Genomic DNA, 18,196 nt, shown 5'->3' with positions numbered 1-18,196 from the left:
ATGACCTAGTGAGAAAGTAGAAGCATGTGTGTATGAGTCCATGTTTGGAGGGTCATGTATCATCGTGCCGTACGTGTGGTAAATCAAGCTTCGAGGTATTGCGAAGTATACATTTGAATTCCTTCTTATCCTGTGGTACAGGTCTGTGGATGGGCTGTCAAACTTTACCGAGCTCTTTTCGGATTTTGAACAAAATGGGGAGCACATTTTAGTTGATGATACATGAATGGGGGAGGTATGTGGTTGCTGATATCTGTGCCTGTATTCCCTATCGTCTATGTGTGTCATTACCTGAGGGTTGTAGAGATGAAGATAAAGAACACTTATGGAAAATGCAATGATATTCTATGTCAGGGAAATGTACATCTGTCGTCGAAGTTGTGTTCGGTATCTGTTGAGAGTCGTCTTCTTTGCGCTGTTTTGCTCCTTAGGCATGAGCAACAAGCTTTGTCAGTGCCATCGGATTTACAAAAAATGTTGGGCTAGCGTGAGTTTAAAAGTACTAGGGAAACTGGGGATCCATGGCAAAGTTCATCAAGTGTCCATATTTAAAGTTGTCAAATCTTCTTCTTTGGTCAATCCGTTGTCTGTATAGCGTCTCGTCAACTTCCTCGTCCAAGGGGGTCTTTGTATCTTGGAGAAAAGCAGAAAAACAGGTGAAAGAAACGGACCGTATAATCGCATTTTCATCCCATCCTGGTTTCTATCATTGGGTCATAAATCAAATCCAGGTTAATTTCGGTTTCCTCACTCCTCAAGCTCATCACTTTTGTACTTTGTTTGCACCTCATTAAAGCCTGCCCGCATCTAAATATCAATCCAATCGATATAACGACACCCAAGATACATAGTAGAAACTTTCCAACATCCATTATGACTCCTTGAGCCCAGTCTCCCAAACCGGAGAACCAATTTCGCGGGTTCAACCATGACACCCAACCAGTCAGCTCATTTCCTACAGCAGCAAGGGTGAGATTGTGTTTCCGACGAAATTCCCACTTTAATTGCAGAATATCGTCCATCTTTTGGTCTATGACCTCTACCGGATCCTCGGTGCTATTCGTGATATAAGTGCAACACTTTATGCCGTACTGTGTTGCCAATGTAACACAATATCCGCCTGTTACTGCTGTAAGATAATTAAGAACCATCCTATGCTGAACTAGTTCTGTTTTATAAGCTTGAAGTTCTCTTCCAGTGTATCTAAACGTGTCATCATACATTTCAGTGATATTATCTAACAAATTGGCGAGTGCGGAAATGTATCTATAATTCATCACTCCCCGAGCGGTACGAGTGAAATCTAACGCTACCAGAACCTGAATCCCGGTGGATTCATGGATAAGATCGGAGGCCGGATGCTCTAACCTTTCTGACAGTTGTCTTTTAACTCGGTGCTCGTAATGAGTGTGAGTATAAGGAGCTTGGGCACCACGGTGTATGTCCTTCATTTTGTCATGTGTAACAGTCATCACTTCAGGCAATACTTTTCCAATATAACACAATCCTTCAGAGTTTGGGGCAAGCCACTTGTACGCCTTTCTCCCGCATATGAAATATGCGTCATCGGGGAGAACATATGGGACGGAGAAGGACATGACCATGTTACAAACCTTCCAGGTGAAATCTCCTGACCCTAATTCTTCCATCTGCTTAATGCACGTATCAGTTTGTACGATATGTGCACAGTATCCTGGTGATACCTCTCCAACTCTAGTAATCCTATTTCCTAAGGTATATCGATACCGAAAAGATTTTCCTCTACTGGCTATGTGGCGTACCAGCTCTGTATCTGTAGGCATTCTATCTGCTCTGTGTGAAAAGGTCATGGTAAGGTTGCTCCATGACACTTCCCAATTTCCCGGTTTTCTGGGATTGGAGATATTGAAACATAAGAGGGACCTATCCACATGGTATTGGTGGAGCTTCAAACTGGGAGGGCTGGAGATATTAAACCTCCGGTCCACCGGTCTCCCACCATTTAGCTCAAGTACCTCCCCTAACGTTAAAGGAAATGGTACTAGCCCTGATTTGCTGTGACCCTGAGGTACTTGAGAGCATACCCAACAATCTGTTTGGTTTAACACGTTACCCACTAAGGAGTGATAGTCACTCAATGGATGCCGGTCCATATGGATATTAAAACTAGATTGGCATTTCTTTATGCATCCATCTTCAACTAGATTATCACAGAGCCTACAGATACAATTTTCTTCAGCTAACAATCCATCACAATTTCTTCTATCGGATCGTTTTCTGATACTCGCCTTTGCTTGTTGGTTTGGTTGATCTTGGAAAACTACGCCTCCATCATCATAATCGGAACCCATTCCAGATCCTCTCTCGACCTCTATGGTACTCTCGCCGGAACAGACTGCTCTGGTCAACATCATGGTTAACATCAAAATCCGGATCACAGTCTCTTGGGGCAAGTCCATCTTTGAGGAGGAAATAGAGAAGAATGAGAAGGGGGAAAAAGAAATTTCAAGGAAGAGGGGATGGGAAGTGGAGGAAAACAATAAAAGGGAGAAGGGAGTCGACAACTGCTTTCGGTCTTCAAGGCTCAGGTGCCGCCTCAGTCCTCCTGGAACAGACACTCCAGTGATACAACCTCTACCGTCTGTTCCTTATCACGGGACTTCTCTGGATCAGCAACCTTTTTGCAGTGGGATGAATGGACCCAAGTCTCTCTCTCAGCCACCTTCAATGCTGTGGTGCTAGTCAATAAGACCTGGTATGGTCCTTCCCATCTATCAATAAGACAACCTGAGCGTAGAAAATTTCGTATCATTACATAATCCCCAGGTTCAATGTCATGACAATTACTATCTGGTAAATCAGGAATCACCAACTTCAGATTATCATTTTGATTCCTCAACTGCTTACTCATGTTAATCAAGTACTTTACAGTTACTTCATTGTTACATTTCAAATCATCCTGGGGGTTAATCATGACATGCGGTTGTCGACCAAACAAGATTTCAAAAGGAGACAGATTAAGAGGGGACCTGGGAGTGGTTCTGATGCTATACAAAACAATGGGTAAAGCTTCTGGCCACGTCAATCCTGTCTCTGCCATTACTTTACTCAATTTATTTTTAATAGTGCTGTTCACTCTTTCGACCTTCGCGCTCGCCTGTGGACGGTACGGAGTGTGCAGCTTGCTATCAATTCCCATCAACTTACATATTCCTTGAAAGACATCACCTGTAAAATGGGTACCCCTATCACTTTCAATGATTCTAGGGATACCATATCTACATACAAATTCCTGCACAATTTTCTTAGCTGTAAACATAGCGGTATTTGTAGCTGCTGGGAAAGCTTCGACCCAATTCGAGAAAACATCTATACAAACAAGTACATATTTCAAATTTCGACATGGGGGTAATTGAATGAAGTCGATTTGTATTACCTGGAAAGGGCCGCCGGCAGGTGGGATATGGGATGGTTCTGTAGGTATTGCTTTTCCAATATTCTTTCTCAGGCAGGTAAGGCATGACATTGCTCTTTTACTCGCATGAGAGGAGAATCCTGGGGCGCACCAGTATGCTCTTACCAATTTGCACATCCCCTCCTTGCCTAGATGAGTCAGCCCGTGAGCTGCTTCAGCCAGACATGGAAGGTATGCCCTGGGGGCCACTGGTTTACCATGTCCATCCGTCCAGAGCCCTGAGGACTCCTGGCCATATCCCTTTGCCTTCCAGACTGCTCTTTCCTGTGTGGAACACAAATTCTGCATCTCACACAACTTTTGTGTGTTGATGGTATTAAATACCATCAGTTGTGTGGTGTCTGTCTGTATGGGGGTAGCAGCTGCAAGCTTTGCGGCTTCGTCTGCTCGGCTGTTACCAAGGGATATTGGGTCTTGGCTATATGTATGTGCTTTACATTTGATAACAGCCACTCTGTCGGGTTCCTGTATCGCTGTTAGAAGCCTTTTTATATATGCTGCATGCGCTATCGGTGTACCAGCTGCCGTCATGAAATTTCTGAGGCGCCATAGGGCTCCGAAATCATGGACTACCCCGAAGGCGTATCTAGAATCGGTGTAGATATTGGCTGACTTACCCTTAGCCAATTCACATGCTCTGGTTAGGGCGACCAGTTCAGCAACCTGGGCTGAGTGAGGTGGGCCTAGCGGTTCCGCTTCTATGGTGCCTTGGTCATCTACGACTGCGTATCCAGTACACAAGTCTCCCGAGTCTGACTGTCTATGACAACTACCGTCCGTGTAGAACGTTAGTTCTGCATCTTCCAGTGGATTGTCACTGATGTCAGGCCTTGCGGTAAAATTTTTGGGTCAAATATTCCATACAATCATGTGTATCTTCCTTTGCATTAAATCCTCCTTCCCCATCACTCTCACCTTCCACCCTTTGTGTCTGACCAGGCACACCTGGGAGAAATGTTGCAGGATTTAATGCACTGCATCTCCTTATGGTGATGTTTACTGGGGCCATTAATGCCAATTCCCATCTTGTAAACCTTGCTGATGAGACGTGTCTGGTTTGGGCAGAATTCAATAAGGCAGATACCGCATGCGGTGTATGGATTGTGAGGTTGTGGCCTAGCACGACATCTTCGCTTTTCGTCACTAGCAATGCTATCGCCGCAACGCTACGCAAGCATGTGGGGAGGGATCGCGCTACCGTGTCTAGCTGGGCGCTGTAGTATGCGACTGGCCTGCTGGCGTCACCGTGTTTTTGGGTTAGTACACCTGCTGCGCACCCAGCACTTTCTGTTCCGTATAGTTCAAAGGGTTTCCCATAGTCTGGCATACCTAGTGCTGGTGCCTGCGTTAGGCACTGTTTGAGTCTCTCAAATGCTGTTTCGGATTCGTCTGTATGCGAAATCCGGTCAGGTTTGTTTGAAGAGACCATTTCCTGCAAAGGTAACGCCAATATGGAAAACCCTGGGATCCAATTACGGCAATACCCACACATTCCTAAAAACGTCCTGATCTGTTGCTGGGTTTGTGGCAGTGTCATGTCTCTAATGGCTTGGATTCTATCAGCGGTCAGGTGTCTCAGTCCTTGTGTTAGACAGTGTCCCAAATATTTTACCTTAGTCTGGCATAATTGCAACTTGTCTTTGGAAACCTTGTGACCTGTGTCTGAAAGATGAAACAGGAGCTGTTTCGTATCCTTCAGAGATGCTTCCAGTGAATCTGAACACAGCAGTAAATCATCCACATACTGTATCAATACTGATCCACTCTCTGGTTGGAAAGACTGTAAACAATCATGCAAAGCCTGAGAAAATATACTTGGACTATCTATGAAACCTTGGGGTAACCGAGTCCACGTGTATTGGACTCCTCTGTATGTGAATGCAAACAAATATTGGCTGTCAGGGTGCAGAGGTACCGAAAAGAAAGCGGAGCAGAGGTCAATAACAGTGAAAAATTTGGCAGTGGGAGGAATTTGCATTAGGATGACAGCTGGATTAGGCACTACGGGGAACTGACTCTCAACTATTTTGTTAATCCCCCTTAGATCCTGCACTAGCCTGTAACCCCTCCCCCCACTCTTTTTAACAGGGAAGATGGGACTATTGGCTGTGCTGGACGTTCTTACCAGAATGCCCTGTTGCAGCAAGCATTCTATTACTGGGAAAACTCCTAACTCCACCTCTGGCTTCAGAGGATACTGTGGGATTTTTGGAGCTATCCTACCATCTTTTACTTGTACAACTACTGGAGCTACGTTTGCCATTAATCCAGTGTCCTGTCCATCTTTTGTCCAAAGTGACTCTGGTATCTGAGATGTCATCTCTTCTACTTGGGATGGGTTCCTATTTGTCATAATGGAATGTGACATTAATTTTGATGGGGAGTCTAACATGTCTCGTACCTCCTGAGCGTGATTCTCAGGTATGTCCAAGAATACACCTTCAGGAGTACAATAAATGACGCAACCCATTTTACATAGTAAGTCTCTCCCCAGGAGATTAGTTGGTGCCGATGCAGCCAGCAAAAAGGAATGCTTGGTATGCAAAGGCCCTATTGTAATCTCGGCTGGTTTGCTAACAGGGTAGTGCTGGACTACTCCTGTTACTCCCATGGCTGGAATTGTCCTACCAGTGGTTCTCATGCCCACTGTCGAATTTATCACTGACTTGGCCGCCCCTGTGTCTACAAGAAAGTTTAAAGTTTTACCAGCTACATTGATTGCAATCTCTGGTTCGCTTCCAAGACTGGCAATCAATTTAACTGGCTGCAGATTACAGGTGTGGCCACACCCCTATTGGGTATGCTGACCTCCCTGAATCCCATTGGCAGCAACTACTTGTGGGGGAGTTAGCTGGGAACTACCAGAGGCCTGCCAGTCTCTGTTCGGGGGATATCTTTTTGTTTCCCCTGTATGTGGCTCAAAACTCCGCCTCTGTGGACCCTGCTCCCAATGTCGTGTGTTGTGTTGTTGTCTAGGGGGTTGAAAAGATCTTTGTACATTCTTTGTTCTACATTCTCGTGCAAAGTGTCCCGGTCTGTTACAAGAAAAACATGTTATTACACTTGCCTTACCCACAGGATTCGGTGGTACATACGCAGGCTGCCTTGTGGTCAGCGCCTGTATACTTACGGACATCAACTTATCACTTTGCGACTCCCTGTGTCTAGTGATGTTTTTGTCGTGATCAACAGCAGCCTCTCTCAAGGTGGACACTGACAGACCTCGCCAACATGGTTGTGTGGTCTGTACCCTAGCTTTTAATGTTTCTTTCAAACCATCCATCAGTACAGATACTGCTACTTCTCGATGGTTTGGGTTGGTCTTAATGTCTTCTATACCAGTGTATTTTGCCATTTCTGATAGTGCCCGGTGGAAATATTCTGCTGCCGTTTCGGACTCCTTTTGCTTAATGGAAAATATTTTATTCCATTTAACAACAGCTGGGAAATACTCCTTTAGCTGTAAATTTATCCTTTTTACATTATCCTGGTCGTACACATCTGTAAGCGGTACATCTTTATCTAGTCCACAATCAGCCAAGAATTTAACTGAGTCGACATTGGAAGGTAAGCAAGCTCTTAGCACTATCTGCCAATCCTTATTATTGGGCTCTAAAGTGTTTCCTAGATCCCTGATGTATTTTTGGCTTGCCACTAAATCTTTTCTGGGGTCTGGGAATTCAGACACTATGGTCCTCAATTCCATTCTAGTGAACGGGCAATACATGGCAATGTTCCTGACGGGTGTGGCTCCTGATGCATCTGTTTTCCCATTGGGAACTACTATCACCTTTACAGGAGCAATTCGAACAGCCTCTTCCTGTATAGATTCTACAGCTTGTTGTGGTACAATTGTTTCAGTGTAATGCATGGTGCCGTACTTACCCGTTGACACGACCTCACCTATCCCTCCGCTAGGGGCCTTAACTAATCTCGTGGGTGGTGCAGTTCCTACTGTGGTTTCTGATATGGTGGCCGCTAGAGAGAGCGCTGAAATTGTTGCCGAATCTTCTTCTTGATCACACTCCTGAGGAAGGTTCAAAACAGGGTACATCTTGCACGGGTTAATACTTGCATGAGTTATTTGGTTAACATCATTAACATTTACAGGGTTACTAAGTGTTTGTGTTTTACAACCCAGTGCGTTTCTCTCCGCAATCAACTTCTCTCCTGCAATGTATGGTGGAGGAGGGGCTGTGGCTATCAGCTTACTGACTGCCCCAGATCCTGCCGCCAGAGCAAAACCTCTCTGTATCTCACCTTCCTGGTGCCATAACTGTAAGTAATCATGATGCTGAATTCGTCTCTTTGATGATTTTACGAGACATATCCTCCTCCTTAAATTTTGTAACACGTCTGGACTGAAGCTACCTATTCTTGGGAATTTGTCCCTGTCTTGTACAGTCATTCTCTCCCATTCATCACATAAAGATTCTGTGTGACTTCCGTATTTTTCACACATGATGTACCTTGCCGACCCAACGGGTCGGTTCTCTGAATCAACCCGAACCGAGGTTGATCGCCCCCTACCTGAACAACTGGCCCCCATAATCTGCAGGTGTTGCTTACTACTCCTGTGATCTTTATATCACGGTCTTCAGCGAACCCTTACAGCAAACCAAATTGTCCAAAAATAGGCCGGCGGTGGCGGTTTACCGAGTACCCCACTCACTCGCCCACCTCGACCAATACGACCTGATCACACCGATATGGTGCTGGCGTACTCGATACAGGGCCCCTATGGAACCTTCTGTTTACTGGAACATATGAGGGTTACCCGCAGGACACTTACTCTTTCCAGTAAAGGTGGGGTTGTTAGATAGTTCCTGAGTGACCAGCGAACTTCCCTTCCAAAAATAAAAAATTACACAAATCACGTCAGAATGTACAGATAGCGTTTGTGACCACTTTACTCTAATGGTATTAGGTCAGATTACTAACTACTGCACACAATTACGTGCGGTCCAATCGTTCAGTACATAAGCACTACTTGTCATGTACTGAAAGATCAATGGAATCGATGTTTCCGGCCGCGATTCCTTCAGCAAGAGCTTATGGCCTATATGGGTTCTGCACCAACACCCCAGGCGTTGTGCCACTGGACTTTTATAGCGGACCTCTTTAGTACCTTACGACCTCCTGGTCTTGTTACCTTCTGTTAATGACCTCCTGGTCTGTTACCTTATGGTCCGCTATACTCTAATGCTCAAATATTATTTAACCAAGGATGCCTCCCTAGCCACCGTATATGTCACTTACACGTGTGTCCCTTGACGAGTACCCGACTTTCCTTTTGGTTCAACCTCTTAAGTTATATAAACTTATGTAATAAAAACACACTCACTCAACACATGTACACTTTGTTTCTATATCTATTTCTGCGCAGAAATTGTCTTCAGTCCAACAGTGTTACCAATTAGGAGCAGGATCTGTTAAGCTAAATTTCAGATTTTTCCAAAAATAGATTTGCGTTATTTACCGCGTCGCGTTATTTACCGCTGTGCGTTACTTATCGCCTTTGCGCTAATTATCGCTTTGCGCTAATTCAACTTTTCGTGACTTGAGCTACGTTGCGTAACCAGACGCTACGTTGCGTAATGTACGCTGCGTGCGTCTGCCGTTTGGATTGCGTACGCAAGTCTTTTGTTAGGGACACGTGTACGCAAAACAAAGATCCACCGTAACACAATTTCTACCTTTATCAATGTAGATGATCCCTGATCATCTACCGCACCCCACACTGACTGCCTTATCTCCCAGGCAAACCGTGTGTTGTTCTATACTTTAACTATTACCTCTACTATGAACTAACAGCAAATCTCTTTTAGCACTTTCTATCAACTATAAAACTTGGCAAACAGGAATAGTGATATACGAAATTTGAAAAAAGAAATGCAGATAAATGTATGCGTGCGTGTATACGCAAGACAGAAGAGAAATAAAACAGTTTTAAAAGACACAAGCGTTTTGTTCTTACTTCCGGTTCCCGGATTCCTTCAGCACTCTTTATCTAAGCGAAGCAGACGCTTATCCCGTCAGCACTGCGAGACAACCTCCCACCCTTTGCTGGGGGGATAATGTCTGCTGATCTACCTAGTGCAGATATGAGAAGGATAGGACGAGTCCCCAATTGACAATGCTAAATTCCTTTGTCGTATAAACAACCCTTTATGAAGTCTAAGAACACTGTACGCTGTTTACTTAAGAAGTACCGTAATGGTACGCTAGTTGCGTAACGATCGCTCAGCCGTAGGCGAGACGCTCAAGCGTCACGTTCGCTCACGGCCCAGTGATCACAGGACACGTTATTGGCTATGACTAGAGTAATGATTCGCTATGGCGTAGCGGACGCTCGAGACCACGAGGAGATCACCAGCGGCGCAGACGCTCACAACGCTATACCTTTATGTCTAAACCTTATACCAATGAAATACACGGAATACCTTAATGTGAATACAGGGTGTAAGTGCAACCTTGTGTAACCTGACTAACTACAAAGCTGCTTGAGCGTCACCGACGCTCAAGCGAACACTTAACACTATAGGAAATACACAGATACTGGTTTAGGGTCCAAAGCCTATTAACTGTATTATATCTAGTATACTTGTAAAAAGGGGATAACAGTACAAATGATACACTACAATATAACAAAGACTTCCTAACCAAAATACAATACTATCTAATACAATACAATACTAGTCTAGGGGAGATACGAGAGAGAGAGAGAAGGGAAAGAGAGAGAGAGAGACGGAGATAGATGAGAGAAATTGGCTCACAGAAAGACAATGATTACGGAGAGAAACTTACGCACAAGGGTAAACGATCGCATGCGCCTGGACATCCAGCACCCGATTTTCAGCAATGAGAACCGTTGAAGAGTGAGAGCTGGATGTGGTCGGCTTGCCTATTTATGCCCCACACACAATGCAATCTCATAGTCCCTACAATCCCATTGTCCATTGGATGAAGGAATTCGACCCTGTATCACAACAAAAGGTCATAGGTTGATTCATACAGGTGGGCTGTGACGATTTCAAACAGCTCAGGTGGGTGGGGAACTAGGTTTCCCGCCGCATACCTGAGTATGAGTAAATAGTAGAAATGGACATAAACTTCTTATGTCCATAACTATTCGCACGAGCGATTAATACGCTCCAAACCAACACCGGAATATTGCTAATTAAATACTCTTCCGATGGGTACCAAACACTGCTGTATGATTCCTGTTAGACCCTTCGTACGATACAAAGAGGGATTCCTTAGCTCAGGGACCTTCTATATTAACCAAACTTTCAGAAACTATCAAAGGGATCATGATCTATAAACTACATTAATTGTGAAAATATGTAACGAATGAGTCGCACGCTACGACTACATAAACTCTACCGTAAATACGCATACCGCGCCTGCGAGTGCACGCTATTGCGGGTATGCGCCTTCACGGGAGAGCGTACGCATGCGCAGCACGGACCAGTGTGCGGTGCAAATATGGCAACGTGCATAGAGACATTTTTCTGACTTTGACACCGTGTTTTTTGAGCTAGTGGAAAAGGGGTATAAGTGTGTTTATAAACTTATTACCCCTAGCAGTGTCACATGAATTATTTTTCCAGTTTATCTCTGGATAGTTAAAATCTCCCATCATGACTATATCACCTACTTCTGCTGCTCTTTCAATTTGCTTCAGTAACAAATCCTCATCGGATACATTAATACCAGGCGGCCTGTAGCATACACCCAATACTAACTTTTTTATTCCCTTTTCGCCACATGCAATTTCTACCCATATCGACTCGACAGTGTCTACAGTCCCCTCTTGAATATCTTCCCGTATATCAGGTTTTAAAAATGATTTTACGTAAAGACACAACCCTCCATCCCTTTTATTTAGTCTGTCTCTCCTAAACAGCGTATAGCTCTCTAGATTGACTATCCAATCATGAGATTCGTCCCACCAAGTTTCAGTAATGCCTATAATATCATACTGTTCGCTTGCTGCAAGTATTTCTAGTTCGCCCATTTTACCAGTAAGGCTTCTAGCGTCCACATACATACAACTAAGATAAGTATTTCCCCTTGCGTTAGGGACATCATTTACCTTATGTAGCAACGATGACCCGTAATCGTTATTAGTTAGTGATCTGGTAAAATCTCTTTTAGTACCCATGTTAATACCCTTACCGGCTGCTCTCCCCCTCCCCCCAACTTCTCCCCCATCCCCACTATTCTCACTGCACGACCTGTAGTTTCTAGCTAAACCCTCCCCCCAGGCTCCTAGTTTAAAATCTCCTCCAACCTTCTAACCAGTCGGACAATGTAACGACAGTGTCCTACATAAACCGACAGGGTGGAATGAAGAGCAGAGCTGTAAAGTCAGAGGTGACAAGAATCCTCCTCTGAGCAGAAAATCACGCGTTGGCGCTGTCAGCAATCTTCATTCCGGGAGTGGACAACTGGGAAGCGGACATCCTCAGTAGACTTAATCTCCTTCCAGGAGAATGGGGCCTCCATCCGGAGGTATTCGTAGAGGTCACAAGCCATTGGGGTGTACCTCAGATAGGCATAATGGCCTCTCGCCTCAACAAGAAGCTTTGGAGGTTCTGTTCCAGATCGAGAGACCCACATGCAGTGGCGGTGGACGCCCTGGTAACTCTGTGGGTGTTCAAGTCAATGTATGTGTTCCCTCCACTTCCACTCATCCCAAGGACTGGCCCAGCAGGGCTTGGTACGCGGATCTTCTGGACTTCCTACTGGAGGATCCGAGGCGTCTTCCTCTTCGCGAGGACCTTCTACAACAAGGGCCGTTCACCTATCAAGACTTCCCACGGCTACGTTGGACGGCATGGAGGTTGAACACCTCATTTTACCTCAGAAGGGCATTCCGAGAAAGGTCATTCCTTCCCTGATACAGGCTAGGAAGGGAGTAACGTCTAAACATTACCATCGGATTTGGGAAAAGTATGTGAATCCACGAAGTTTCCTACGGTGGAGTTTCAACTGGGACGGTTTCTCCTCTTTCTGCAAGCAGGTGTTGATGTGGGCCTACGCTTGGGCTCCATAAATTTTCAGATTTCGGTGCTGTCCACTTTCTTCCAGAAACAATTGGCTGCTCTCCCTGAGGTTCAGACTTTCTTGAAAGGGGTTCTGCACATCCAACCACCTTTTCTACCTCCTACGGCACCGTGGGATATTAATGTGGTGCTGCAGTTCCTGCTATCGGATTGGTTCGAACCTCTTCAGGAGGTTGAGGTCAAGTTTCTTACTTGGAAGGCTGTCACACTGTTGGCATTGGCATCTGCTAGGTGTGTGTCTGTATTGGGGGCACTGTCCTACAAGAGCCCCTACTTGATTTTCCATGAAGATAGGGCTGAGCTCAGAACGCGTTAGCAATTTCTTCCAAAGGTTGTGTCGGCTTTTCATATCAACCGACCTATTGTGATGCCAGTGGCTACTGACTCCTCAATTACTTAAAAATCCTTGGATGTTTTAAGGGTTTTGCAGTTTTATGTGAAGAGATCTTCTCGTCACAGAAAGTCGGACGCTCTGTTTGTCCGTTATGATCCCAACAAGGTTGGGTGTCCTGCTCCTAAGCAGGCAATTTCTCGTTGGATCAGGTTTACTATCCAGCGTGCTTATTCTATGGCAGGATTGCCATGTCCAAATTCTGTGGAAGCCCACTCTACACGTAAAATGGTTTCTTCCTGGGCGTCTGCCCGGGGTGTCTCGGCTTGGCAGCTTTGTTGGGCAGCTACTTGGTCAGGGTCGAACACGTTGTCTAAGTTCTTCAAGTTCGATGCTTTGGCCTCTGAGGACCTTAAGTTTGGTCAATCTGTTCTGCAGGAGCCTCAAAGCTCTCTCCCTCCCATACTGGGAGCTTTGGTACATCCCCATGGTACTAAATGGAACCTCAGCATCCTCTAGGACAGAAGAGAAAATAGGATTTTAATTACCTACCGGTAAATCCTTTTCTCGTAGTCCGTAGAGGATGCTGGGCGCCTGCCCAGCTCTTCGTTTTCCTGCATTGTTGCTTGGTTAAGTATTGGTTCAGCTGTTGCTGTTCCTCTTTCCTGCTGATTGGCATGGTTTCTTCATGTTGCGTGCTGCTTAGCATGGTTTCTTCATGTTGCATGATGGTTAGCTTGATTCCTTCAGGTTGCATGCCGGTTGGCATGGTTTCTTCATGTTTCATGCTGGTTCGCTTGATTTCTTCAAGTTGCATGCTGGTTTGCATGGTTTCTCCATGTTCCATGCTGGTTTGCATGGCTTCTCCATGTTTCATGCTGGTTAGCATGGTTTCTCCATGTTGCATGCTGGTTTGCATGGCTTCTCCATGTTGCATGCTGGTTAGCATGGTTTCTCCATGTTGCATGCTGGTTTGCATGGCTTCTCCATGTTGCATGCTGGTTAGCATGGTTTCTCCATGTTGCATGCTGGTTTGCATGGCTTCTCCATGTTGCATGCTGGTTAGCATGGTTTCTCCATGTTGCATGCTGGTTTGCATGGTTTCTCCATGTTGCATGCTGGTTTGCATGGCTTCTCCATGTTGCATGCTGGTTAGCATGGTTTCTCCATGTTGCATACTGGTCAGCATGGTTTTTCAGTTCGGTGTGAGCTGGTGTGAATCTCACCACTATCTGTGTATTTCCTTCTCTCGAAGTATGTCTGTCTACTCGGGCACAGTTTCTAGACTGAGTCTGGTAGGAGGGGCATAGAGGGAGGAGCCAGCCCACACTATTAAACTCTTAAAGTGCCCATGGCTCCCAAGGGACCCGTCTATACCCCATGGTACTAAATGGAACCCCAGCATCTTCTACGGACTACGAGAAAAGGATTTACCGGTAGATAATGAAAATCCTATTTTTTCATAATGATCTACCATAGTAGGTCTGAAATAGCAGTATTGATGAGATGAATTAGTGACAAATTTGGACAGATTTTCTTTCACCTGTTTACAAATGGTAGCATACCTCATTGGTTTACTGACCGAAGAAGCATTTACCCAGATGCTTGTGTACAGGAATTATGCCTTAGGGTCTGCTTCTTAACACTGTGCTCTCTTACAAAGGTAAAAAAAGTCCACATAAAGAGTAGTTCATACCTCTAGTAATGCATAGTGTATGTCAGCATAGTAGTATTGTCATGCAATGATTTCTGTATATTATCATGGGAAATGTCTTAGAGCCTGATTTAGAGGTGCACGTAGTTACGGTCAGACGCTGTCTTGTGTGTTCTGCACCCACTGCTACGTACTAAAGCGGGAGCATCGGGTGGTCATTCCGAGTTGTTCACTCGTCGCCGATTTTCACTATGCTGCGATGTTACCAGTGGAGTACCCCAGGGATCTGTACTTGGACCAGTGCTTTTTAATATCTTTATTGGTGACATTGCAAATGGCATTAAAGGGAAAGTATGCCTTTCTGCAGATGACACAAAGGTATGCAACAGGGTAAACACACCAGGTGGGGTAAAACAAATGATTGAGGATCTAGGTAGACTAGAGGAATGGTCAAGAGTCTGGCAATTACAGTTTAATGCCAAAAAATGCTAAATCATGCACTTGGGTCTCAAAAATCCTAAAGCTAAATACAGTATTAATGGCACTATACTGGAAACTACAGAGGAGGAAAGGGATCTAGGAGTCACTATTTCAGATGACTTAAAGGCAGGTAAGCAATGTAACAAGGCAATGAGGAAGGCTAGTCAGATGCTTGGCTGCATTGGGAGAGGAATCAGCAGCAGAAAGAAATAAGTAATAATGCCACTGTATAGGTCATTGGTACGGCCTCATCTAGAATACTGTATTCAGTTCTGGAGGCCATATCTTCAAAAGGATATTAATACATTAGAAACTGTACAAAGGAGGGCAACTAAAATGGTGCATGGCCTACATCACAAAACATACCCAGAAAGACTAAGAAATCTCAATATGTATAGTTTGGAGCAGAGAAGGGAAAGGGGGGACATGATAGAAACTTTCAAATATATCAAGGGTTTTAACAAAGTCCAGGAGGGAAACATTCTCCAAATGAAGAGAAGCAATAGGACACGAGGACATGCACTGAGACTGGAGGGGGGGAGGTTCAGGGGAAATTTGCGGAAAAATTATTTCACAGAAAGGGTAGTGGACAAGTGGAATAGCCTCCCATCAGAGGTGGTAGAGGCTAAGACAGTAGAGCAATTTAAACATGCATGGGATAGACATAAGGATATCCTTACAAAGAAATAAGGATCAAATAAGGTTAGAGATAAAAATAATATTAAAAAAAAAAAAAAGGGGCAGACTAGATGGGCCAAGTGGTTCTTATCTGCCGACAAATTCTATGTTTCTATGTTTAAATTGAAGTTGAAGCTCATTTCATGTTGGGATTAGCTGCACTGATTGTAATATTGCATTATGGGCCTGATTCAGATTTGGATGGATTAAGCATGGCTGCGGTGTCCTTGGAAACAGCATCGATGCTAGCATATGCTAATGCAGCAGGAGACATCTGGTACAAGTAGACACCTTCTGCATGCATGTGTGATCCATTGCTGCGCCTGAGGCCTAGTAACCAAATAAGTAACCCTCAGGTTATGCAACCTGGCCGCAGCAGCTCTGTCATTGAGGCCAGGAAATACACTCGGAAGACAGAGACAGAGACCCTGACCTTGGCCCTCCCACAAAACTGAGGCAATGCGCCTCCATTTTGTGAAACAGTGGCCATCTCTGCCCTCTTCCTGCCCCCAAGCGGCTGCAGACTGTCAATCACCTGACATCTGCAACTTCACTGCGAGCAAGGACGCAGGACCCATACTGCACATGCTGATAATCAGAGAAATGAGTGAAAATAGCAACAACCGAACCTGAATCAGGCCCTATATTAGAATGATACAGTGTCTGTAATGTAAATCATATAAAGCAGGCCTGTGATATAGGAATACAGTAAATTAAGTACAGCATTATGTATCATATACAGTATATCTTCAGGTGATGAAACTATTGGCCTATAGACTGCTTATGTCCTCTTTGCATTTCTTGTGCCCTAAGGTCCCTAGTGATTCTTTTAGATAAGTAATCACATGTAATGAGTGACTGAATAAATGAGACAGTTCATATAAGAGATGTCTGTATGTTGCAGTCACTAATAAAAGATGTAGAGGAGGCGGAGGAGCAGTACAACCATGCCCTACGTAGTCACCTCCAGAACACTGACCAACTTCTGGAGCTGCAGAGGGAGCGCCTCGATCTGCTGCAGGAGGAGTATCAGCAGGAACTGGAGACTGTGCAGAGAGAATTTGATACAGAGAGGTACTTTGCTACAGGAGGAATATTTTGTGAACACTGTATGTACCTATGATGTAAGGGGGTCATCTGTGCAGTGTAGAGAATGACTATGATGTGCGGATACATAATAACATATGAAGAATACATATGCGGAATAGAGGATGCCCATGAGGTGGGTGGGGTTATCTACTGAGAATGTATATGTGCTGTGAAGAACACATATGCAGTTAGCATAATATCTTGGTAGAATGTATCTATTTATATCTGTATAACAACCATTTATTAAACTGAGGAAGCAAAGGACTGCCATGGACACTGATAACAGAAACAGACTGTACATTGGGGTTATTCAGAGTTGTTAGCAAACCAAAAAAGTAAGCAATTGGGCAAAACCATGTGCACTGCAGGTGAGGCAGATGTAACAAGTGCAGAGAGAGTTAGATTTGATATGAAAGGTTGGCAGGTAGAAAAGGTTGACATGACAATGGTCAACTCAAAAATGGTCAATGGTTTTTGCATTTTTGGGGTTTATATGGATAGTTTTTTCATCTGGGACCACCATTTGTAGAAACACGTACGCTCGCCACAAGGTTACTAAAGGTTATGATTTGTGACATGGGGAGTCAAGGAAGGAAAAAGTAAAAAAACATTAAAAAACACCCCCAAAAAGTGTTGACTGTATGTGTGTCGACAATTGGCATGTCAACCATATGAACCTGTCAACCTTTATCAGTGTTGACCTTTCATATGTTGACCTTTTGTCCATGTCGACCTTGTGTCTGTTGACCATATGGGGTCAACCTAATGACTGTCGACCTGTAGTCTGGACCCAGAGGGATCCCTGACCTGAACTCATCGCTAAAACTGACAAATTGTATACATTTACTAAGGACTTACCATTCATACGGCAGGATGAAATGGAGTCCGAGATCGCCGGAGGTGCGGTATGCCGGAAGATCTCAGATGTTTTATTAAAAGGACGACCTCATAATCCATTACATCCCACCAGTGCCGTAACTAGGCATTTTAGCACTGTGTGCAAGAAACTGCATTGGCGCCCCCTACCCCATTCAAGATAGGGGCAGTACGTGTGGCTTCATGGGGAAGGGGCGTGGCCACAAAATAATACCAATTCATACTACGGTGCACAGTAGTCTCCATTATTCAAATTACGCTGCACAGTAGCTCCACTGCACCAGGTAGAGCCCCTTTTTACACATTACGGCAGACAACGTCCCCTTATTACACATTATGGCAGACAGAGTCCCCCTTTTTACACATTACAGCAGGCAGCGTCCCCTTTTTACACATTACGGCAGACAGTCCCCCTTTTTACACATTACAGCAGGCAGCGTCCCCCATTTTACACATTACGGCAGACAGTCCCCCTTTTTACACATTACAGCAGGCAGCGTACCCCTTTTTACACATTACGGCAGACAGTCCCCCTTTTTACACATTACAGCAGGCAGCGTCCC

General features: G+C 44.7%; 1 protein-coding gene across 2 annotated transcripts in view; it reads left to right on the top strand.

The window, feature by feature from the left end:
• Nucleotides 1-18,196, top strand: part of CCDC65 (coiled-coil domain containing 65) — a 128,097-nt gene that overhangs the window by 80,423 nt on the left and 29,478 nt on the right. For both annotated transcript variants that reach the window (XM_063952716.1, XM_063952717.1), the window contains exon 4: nucleotides 16,573-16,742. In XM_063952716.1, coding sequence (XP_063808786.1) covers nucleotides 16,573-16,742 — 170 coding nt within the window. The remainder of the gene's footprint in view (nucleotides 1-16,572; nucleotides 16,743-18,196) is intronic.

This window comes from Pseudophryne corroboree, chromosome 2 (genome assembly GCF_028390025.1).
Source record: "Pseudophryne corroboree isolate aPseCor3 chromosome 2, aPseCor3.hap2, whole genome shotgun sequence".
NCBI classification, from domain to species: domain Eukaryota; kingdom Metazoa; phylum Chordata; class Amphibia; order Anura; family Myobatrachidae; genus Pseudophryne; species Pseudophryne corroboree.
This window is presented reverse-complemented; position numbering and strand designations above follow the sequence as displayed.